Source organism: Portunus trituberculatus, chromosome 23 (assembly GCF_017591435.1).
Source record: "Portunus trituberculatus isolate SZX2019 chromosome 23, ASM1759143v1, whole genome shotgun sequence".
Lineage (NCBI taxonomy): Eukaryota > Metazoa > Arthropoda > Malacostraca > Decapoda > Portunidae > Portunus > Portunus trituberculatus.
The window spans coordinates 6719357-6728137 of NC_059277.1; the positions used below are offsets into that span (position 1 = coordinate 6719357).

Genomic DNA, 8781 nt, shown 5'->3' on the forward strand with positions numbered 1-8781 from the left:
ATGGATCTGTGACATAAGGATTCACTCGGCTAACAACCTAAAGGTTCCATATCTTATTTCTAGGCACCAAGTGGATAGTCTTCTTTACACCATCACCATTTACAATCTCTGTTCACTTACTAAAGCTGAAATATGATCTAGTTGTGAATTTATAAAAAAAATCCTATATGTGAGTGTGTTTGCAAATGTGTGGTTCCTCTGAGAGACTAAAAATGGTTAATGTCAACCTTGAGGTTACAAAAATTGTTATAAAAAATTATATATAAGAACACATTATTATTATTATTATTATTATTATTATTATTAGTAGTAGTAGTAGTAGTAGTAGTAGTAGTAGTAGTAGTAGTAGTAGTAGTAGTAGTAGTAGTAGTAGTAGTAGTAACAATAATAATAATAAGAAGAAGAATAAGAATAAGAATAATAATAATAATAACAATAATAATAATAATAATAATAATAATAAAAAGAATGATGTTGATGATCATGACAATAATAATAATAATAATAATAATAATAATAATAATAACAGTAGCAATAATAATAATAATAATAATAATAATAATAAATACACCTACCATTCTAATAAGGTTTACCTCTTTTACCATACACAACTGAAATATACTGTTCAAGCTAAAAGTAAAAGGGTATTTTTGATGAGTATTTAATAAGCAACTATATCTGATCTTCAGTGTGATGATACAACAATGCACAACAGTAACACAGAAATACTTTATCTCATTTTCCGGGGGTAACCATGTGCTAATTTGTCTTCCATTATCATCATTACTATTCATCCTTTCAACAGCAAAATTTTCCTATTGTAATAGTAGGTAATTACCATTGGAGCAAATAAAATTACACAATAGATACAACGTAATGATCTAAACTGTATGAAATGCTCCATGAAGTATTTTTATCCTCACTAGGATTCACATTTGAACAGCACATGTGAATTTCATGCAGGACACTAGATGGCAGGTCGGTCCCTCCCCAAGGAGGAGGATGAACAAGAGGACGACAGCCATTATTGACCTTGACCTCCCTAGCAGCAGCATGTTTAGAGGCCATCTACCGAGCCTAGGTCAACCCTCTTATCAGGTATAATGGTATAGCAACATCAGTGTATACTTAAGAAGAGTCTATAAATCTAGGATCACAATACCCCTGTGAAGTGTGATAACATATGTTGTGTTTCTTCCAGAGGAACCAGGGAGACACCAAAAACAGTACCAATGGTCTTGCTGTTTAGGATTAGCTAGAGTGTCTGTCTGACAGAGATCACCTTGACCCATAATGCCTTCCTCTTCTCTAATGTTGCTACCATTGCCTCCTCCACCACTCAAATAAAGTGTGTTGCTGCTGGTTTGGGGATGTCAGATCCTTTAGGGCTGGTGGGGCTGTGGTGTTGCTGACATTTCTACTGCTGTGGCTTCTCCTTTGCCCAGTCCAAGGTATATTATTGACTGTTCCCGAGACACTACAGCCACATTATCCTCATCCTCGTGTGAGATTCACCTCATCCTCATGTGTGTGAGCCTCCTTGTCTTTATATGAGATCCTCTTTGTCCTCATGTGTGAAATCTACCTTGTCCTCATGTGTGAGACCCACTACACAAGGCTGGTACAACTCCAAATCCTCCACCACCACCACCCCATTCCAAGCAGCAGCAACCTTCCTCACATCCCTCTTTCATCTGAAGAAGATGAAGAAACAGAGCAGGAGGTGGTGAATATGGAGTCTTATTAGCTGCATGTGGTGGATCTCACACATGAGGATGAGGATGATGTGGATGTGGTGGTTGTGGTGCCTTAGGAACAGTCAATGATATACTTGGGAACTGGGCAAAGGAGAAGTCACAGAAGGAGAAATGCAAGCAACACCACACCACCACCAGCCTTGGAGGACTTATTAGGGTGACCGACAGACACTCTAACTAATCCTGAACAGTAAGACCATTGGTACTGTTTTTGGTGTCTCCCTAGTTCCCCGAAAGAAACACAACATATGTTATCACACTTCACAGGGGTATTGTGATCCCAGATTTATAGACTCTTCCTAATTATACACAGATGTTGCTATACCACTATACCTGATAAGAGGGTTGACCCAGGTTTGGTAGGTGGCTTCTAGACATGCTACTGCTAAGGAGATCAAGGCCATTAATGGCTGTCATCTTCTCGTTCATCCTCCTCCTTGGGGAGGAACCAACCTGCCATCTAGGGTCCTACATGAAACTCACACACGTGTAGTTCAAATGTGAATCCTAGTGGGGTTAAAAATACTTCATGGAGCATTTCTACAGCTTGGATCATTACAATAGGCACTTGAGTTCAGTATATGCATCTTTGAAGCACTACAAATAAATACATATCTGCTGAAAAAGAAATGTGTAGAATGTAATCACTTAATTTCTTTTTGGCTTTATTTTTTCATACGCAAACTTCTGGCCTCTGTCCACTTGACGTCCACCTTCTCCTGCTTCCACTAAGGTCTTTTTTCTCAGAAAGTGGAAGTGATCTAAAGCAAAGTTGTAAAACTCATTTTCTAATCTCCATACCTGAAACAAAGGTCACTCAAAGTATATGTACATGAAATAAAAAAACATGTTACATTAAATAACAAGATTAATTTTGGATATTCAATGTGCAGTGGTCCAATGGAAAATAACTTTATTGATCATACTTCAAGCTTCTAATGACATGTACAACTGACATTAAAGTAAAAGCAATTGTAAGATGCACATGGATGTCTTCTTATATGTTATTCAAATACTGAGATATAATTGGTTTGAAGTGATGAAAACCGTGGTTCCAAACAATAACAATGGAACTCACAAGCAGTGCCAAATCACTAACCTTAGTGTTTTGAAGCTTGGCTATGGTTTCCTGGGAAGGTAGGACTTTCTTTACAGTTTTGCGTAAATGTGACTTGACACCTGCAATATACATAGGTGTAAAAGTTGGAAACAATAACTAACATTATTATAGAATTAACTATGATCATCTTTCTTGTATACAGTATCTTCTGTTTAGACATACGTCACAGTAGAACTTTTCATTCCACCTTGTACAATCATAACTGTATTACATTTCTTTCTGTCACATGTAAATACCCTTCCTTCCTCCTCAAGTCATAATGAAATCTTTGGTTTGTCTTTATTAACTTAAGGTTTCTTATGTTACAAACTGCATGCAGTATGTGGGCTGGAGTGTCATTATAAATACCTGATAGATACAAGTCATAGGCTCCCTTGAAGATACGAGGTAAAGAGTAGTCCAGCATGGCCACAAAATCCCCCATCTCTTCAGTCACTCCCACCAAAAAGTACTTGTGGATCAGGTTGTGTTTGGCTTGTTCCAGGGCCCAATTGGATCCTGGAACCCTGTAGAGAAACACTTTGATAAAAACATTCTGCTGTGAAAATGTTCTCTTACCAACTTAAGATAGATTAATTAAACGCTTTAGGCTGCTTCTAGAAAAGAAATTAATTAATTCTAAACCTAAATGGTAAAGGCTCATAGTTATTTCAAGAATATAAGTTTGAGTTCAAAAATTATATATCTCAAATATTAGATGACCTGGATAAAAACATATAAAAAGAAAGTGAAAAATATATATATCATGATTTAGAATAATATTAATTCAATCTCTTCCAGGTGAGAGCACATCATTGCTGACAAAAGGAGAAGAGAAACAACAAATTTATGTCAAATAAAAAGATTAATTTGAAACTTTAATCATAAATATTGTTAGTAAATTATATATCAGTAGCTTAGCAGTAAAGACTGACCAGCACTCAGCATGGTGACCACAGAAGAAGGGAACCTGAATCCAGAGGTGGGTTGTGGAGCAATCTGGGTGTTCCATAACAACACACTCATCCAAGGTCTGTGTTGTGAAATCACTATATTATACATAACTGAGTGAAAAATTTTAAAAGCTACCATTAAGAAACACTGAATGGTAAAATGCAGAACTTGCAAGCACAAATGTATGAAAAAACATTATGAAAAACAACACTGATAATAAATAGCAAGATACTTAGTCTGTGAGTGACTTGACTTTCCACAACATGCCATCCACAACTCATCATGGTCTCACCATCTTATCTCCCATCCTACGACGGATGTGGTTGGGTCGCAGGTCATCTCCATAGCGCACAAAGTAATAGTAAGACACCAGACGATCCAGTGGCTTCCTGATTAAGTTGATGTATATAGGTTGGCGACTCACCCCAAACCTGAAGGAGGAACAAAGTATAATAACATCCTGCACTAACACAAATTCTTTCCTTATTTATTAATTTCTTTAGCTTACATGCTTTGCCATCTTATTTATAATACAGTTCACATTTTCACTCACTCACACATTCATTCACTCACTCACTCACTCACTCACTCACTCACTCACTCACTCACTCACTCACACACACACACACACACACACACACACACACACACACACACACACACACACACACACACACACACACACAGAACGGTGGAAAAATGGAATGCATTGCATAATGGAATTGTTGCAGCACATAGTGTGCATAACTTTAAAGAAAAATTAGATAAATGGAGATATGGAGACAGGACACTATGAGCCCCGCTCGAACCCTGTACAATACAACTAGGTAAATACACACACACACACACACACACACACACACACACACACACACACACACACACACACACACACACACACACAGATGACTATAAAGGAGAGATTAAATTATGTAAGAGTGGATTTTGAAAAATTGAGGATCTATTTTGCTGATATTGAGTGGAGTAATATCATGTACAGAAAGGCAGTAAAAGGGAAATATGACATATTCTAACAGAAATATAATGAAGGAGTAAAAAAAATTGTACCTGTTTATAGAGTTAAGAAAAAAATACATGCTTGGTACAATGCTAGATGCATGCAAAATAAAAAGGCAAAAGATAAAGTGTGGAAGAAACTCATAAAGCAGGGAAATTACTATAACAGACAGCAGTACAAAGATGCCAGAAATGAATATGCTAGAGTAAGGAGAGAGGAATAAAGAAACTTTGAGAAAGATGTAGTGAATAAAAGCAAAGATGAAACCAAACTTTTCTACAAGTTTATAAATGACAAAACAAAGAATAAGGGAACAATTGAAAAAATAACACTGTCCAACAAATTTCAGGGTCAAGAAAAAAACATAGTTCTCATGTGAGTTTTATTATGAAGTTCAGTGTGCTCAATTCGAATTTGATAACAAAAATTTCATAACAGGTCGCATTTTTTTGTAAACTGCTGATTTACTAATTACGCAATTAATACAGATTTTCAAGATACCATAATTAGTAAATCAGCAGTTTACAAAAAAATGCGACGTTATGAAATTTTTGTTATCAAATTCGAATTGAGCACATTAAATAAAATTGCCTGCGCCACTAATGGGCAGAAGATGAACAGCGCTTCCCATACACTCTTCAAGTGTGCCTACAGGTGCTATAGGCCTTACCGTAAAAGAAAAAAAAAAAAAATTATCAAGTAGCCAATTTGGTTTTAGAAAAAGTCAGTTATGATTAACAAATTTACTGTGTTTCTACTCTAGAATAGTTGAAAGAGTACAAGAGAGAGAGGGATGTATTTATTTGGATCTTAAAAAGGCATTTAATAAAGTGCCACATGCAAGATGTCTGAGAGATGTTAAAAAATATAGTTTCCCGCAAAGATGTGTTGATACTTGGAACAGCTTGAGTGAAAAAGTGGTGTCAGCAACGAGTGTGCATAGTTTTAAAGAAAAATTGGATAAGTGTATATATCGAGACGGGGCCACACGAGCGTAAAGCCCAGGCCCTGTAAAACTACAACTAGGTAAATACAACTAGGTAAATACACACACACACTACTTACACATTACTTACCTGCTAAAATCCAGGTAGGCAAGATGGCCATGATATATTCCTGGTTTCTTTTCTAACCAGTTTGAGACATTGTACACAAATCGCATCTGAAAACAGGGGAGGCATTTTGAGGTGAATTAATTATTGTTTCCGCTTTACTTTTTTTTTAAATGAAACCTTATAGCTATTCTCCGAAGACCCAAAACAATATTTGCATGTGAACAAAGGTCACAACACACACACACACATAGAGAGAGAGAAAGAGCAGTATCACACCTGGTCAGTGAGAGAGAGTGTTGGTGTGTTCTTAGTGGTGTTCAGGTGGATAACATTGAACTTGTTCCTGGCACAGAGGTCATAAGCAAGACCAATGAATGAGGTGGAGCCAGTCTTAGGGACTCTGTTGTAGATCACTACTAGACTATTGAGGTCTAGTGCTCCTCCTGCTCCTCCAAACTGAGCAACCTGCTGCTGGTAGCTCATGGCAGCTGCAGTAAAAAGATTAGTTTTTAGCCATTTCTTGGGAGGCAGTCACAGTTTACATTGCATCTTATCAATGAAGTGGCAAAGAAAAAGATTTTCAATGACTTTCTATATTTTCCAACATTTCTCTCTTGTAAAGCACAATGTCTTTGACATATATGACAACAATTGGACCTCATTAAAAAAAAACAAAAAATACAAGATAACTCACAACTAGGGTACATTGAAGTATGGAGTTGGGCAACCTCTGAGGCCAGATGGAGGTACATGACAGTCACCACCACACTAACACCTCCCAGCAGCAGCACAGCCACACGAGAACTCTTAAACCTGGAGCTGGTCATCCTGGAACCAGTATTGTATAGAACTGCAATTTTATCAGTCACAATAAGCTAACAGGGGTTGTGGGGGGCCTATTTTGACCTTCCCCACCCTAGAAATCTGCTTTCCCACTCAGGTTCCCAAGTTTACTTTTCCCAGAGAGGGATGCAATACAATACATAAAGACCCATTATGGTACGATTTATCTGAAAAATGTATATTATATTCAGAATATTTCCAAGGGATACAAAAGTTATCATTTGCCTCCTGAAGTGATCCTTTAGAAAATGCCAATCAAATTAAGTTAAGTATTAAGACAAGGCATGCTGCTCTGTTCACTCATGTTTTTGTCTCCTAACTCCCGACAAAACTGGGAACCTGGTGGGGAAGAGGGTTTTTGGGGGCAGGGTAATGTAGAATATAGTCAAATGTCACTTCTTACCAAGAAAAGTGAGGGAGGAGTTATTACTGGTTTTGTTATAATGGGAGCTATTTTGATACTACAGAAAAAATCTCCAGAAATCAGTAGTATAGAATAAAGCGGTGTGCCTCATTTTAATATTCATTCTGATTATCTAAAAGGCAGCAAGTTGATACTTCAAAGGGGCAACTTTTAGAACATTAAATGAACAGATTCAGCGGCATCAAGATGGTCCTTTTAAGGACATCGTATGCATACACTTAAGGACATGCAGCGGATACATCTAAGGACGTCTAAGGGATACCACTGATGGCTAGGAGTGCTCCATCCTCATTGACCGAACTGAAATGATAAATTTCTTCTTTTGTAGAGTGAGGATGCATGTAAAATCCTAGTGTCCTTAAGTACCTAGCTGTTTGTTGTTACTGTGTTCTTCCTGCACAAAAAGGAGATGGGCTAATATTGCGGTTCTTGGCGGACAGAAGTCAGCCAGTGCCCGCCTTGACACTGGCACCGAAACACTGTGTTGACTCTGGGCCAGTTCGTCTCGCTCCGTTCTGCAGCAGCTGATGAGTACGATTTTCAACGGTACTTATCTTTTAACTCAACAGTGGTTTAATTTAGCAAAATTCGAGAAATATGAATGATAAATAATGACATTATTCTGCAAAAATGGTTCAGCGGTGAGATGAGCGGACCCACTGACCCTGTGGCGGACATGCGCATCTCAACCTCCTCCACTCTGCGAGATAATGTCGCTCACTAATCACTTATTTCGTCCTAATCATATTTAAAGAAATGTAAGAAGGAGATAGGGAAAGGCCACTGATGTATAAAGAAACTAAGAAAATGGCAGAACAAATACAAGGAAAAGACATGAAGGAGATGACAAATAAACTAGTGAAAGATCGGCACACAGGAAACTTTTAGGGGGCGTCCGCACTGGGAGCGAGAAAGCGTGCATCCACACATTCTTAAATCTTGATAAAACTTAAGATGTCATGACACTGTTTTCAACTAACAAATTTTGGGACGTAAGCCCGGCCATGGTGTAAGGTAAAAAATCTGCTAATGAGTGTCCGTCAAGTGTCAAGTGTCAACTGACGCGTGTGAAATCCTGTTGCCATGGTAACTCTCGCCTGAAATCGCTTTTTAGTGCGGCCACACAAATAAGAACAGGCCGCGATCCTATTACATATTATGAAATAACTATGCATTCTGGAGACAACATATTTCAGGAGGTGGGGCAAATGGCAATGCCTGTCAGATCAGTCTATAAATGTTGCATAGAGATTATACGATTCCCTTTGTGTGTTGTACTTTTGTTAATTCCCTTTATGCTGTACTTACATTTTGCGCTTCACAATGACTAGACTATAACTAAAAATTTCATTACCTGCACCATATTTTGCATGATTTCAATATTTCTATCCCGGGCATTAGTCAATCCTGGTTGCTCCCATCTATTCCTAACTCTTTCATTAATATTCCTAGTTGTGAACTTAATTATCAAAAACGATCGATGTTTCAAGTAATGTTCCTAAGCATGTAATATGGTGCATGTTTACATCTAAAATGTTCTTCATATTAAGTATGTTGAAATTAAGGTCCGCATGTTGTAGCATATTTCACCCCCTTATAACTTTTTTTTTTTTATTTATTTACTTTATTAT

The 8781-nt window shown here is 37.4% G+C and overlaps 1 protein-coding gene across 1 annotated transcript; it reads right to left on the reverse strand.

Annotated features, from left to right (window-relative positions):
* Positions 1 to 646: 646 nt before the first annotated feature.
* Positions 647 to 7673, reverse strand: LOC123507823 (heparan sulfate 2-O-sulfotransferase 1-like). Its single transcript, XM_045261039.1, has 9 exons — positions 7517 to 7673; positions 6578 to 6711; positions 6160 to 6371; positions 5905 to 5990; positions 4103 to 4241; positions 3792 to 3889; positions 3226 to 3383; positions 2857 to 2936; positions 647 to 2558 (listed from the first exon to the last, which is right to left on the reverse strand). The coding sequence occupies exons 2-9, from the start codon at positions 6708 to 6710 to the stop codon at positions 2406 to 2408; spliced, it is 1059 nt and encodes a 352-aa protein (XP_045116974.1). The 5' UTR covers position 6711; positions 7517 to 7673; the 3' UTR covers positions 647 to 2405.
* Between the last annotated feature and the right edge of the window lie 1108 nt (positions 7674 to 8781).

Excerpts from the sequence above, each read along its gene's own strand:
- LOC123507823 (XM_045261039.1), bottom strand. The coding sequence starts at position 6,710 with ATGACCAGCTCCAGGTTTAAGAGTTCTCGTGTGGCTGTGCTGCTGCTG. Across the intron at positions 5,991-6,159 it reads CACTCTCTCTCACTGACCAG|ATGCGATTTGTGTACAATGT; the intron begins GTGTGATACTGC and ends CCCTGTTTTCAG. Across the intron at positions 3,384-3,791 it reads GGTCACCATGCTGAGTGCTG|GGTTCCAGGATCCAATTGGG; the intron begins GTCAGTCTTTAC and ends GTTTCTCTACAG.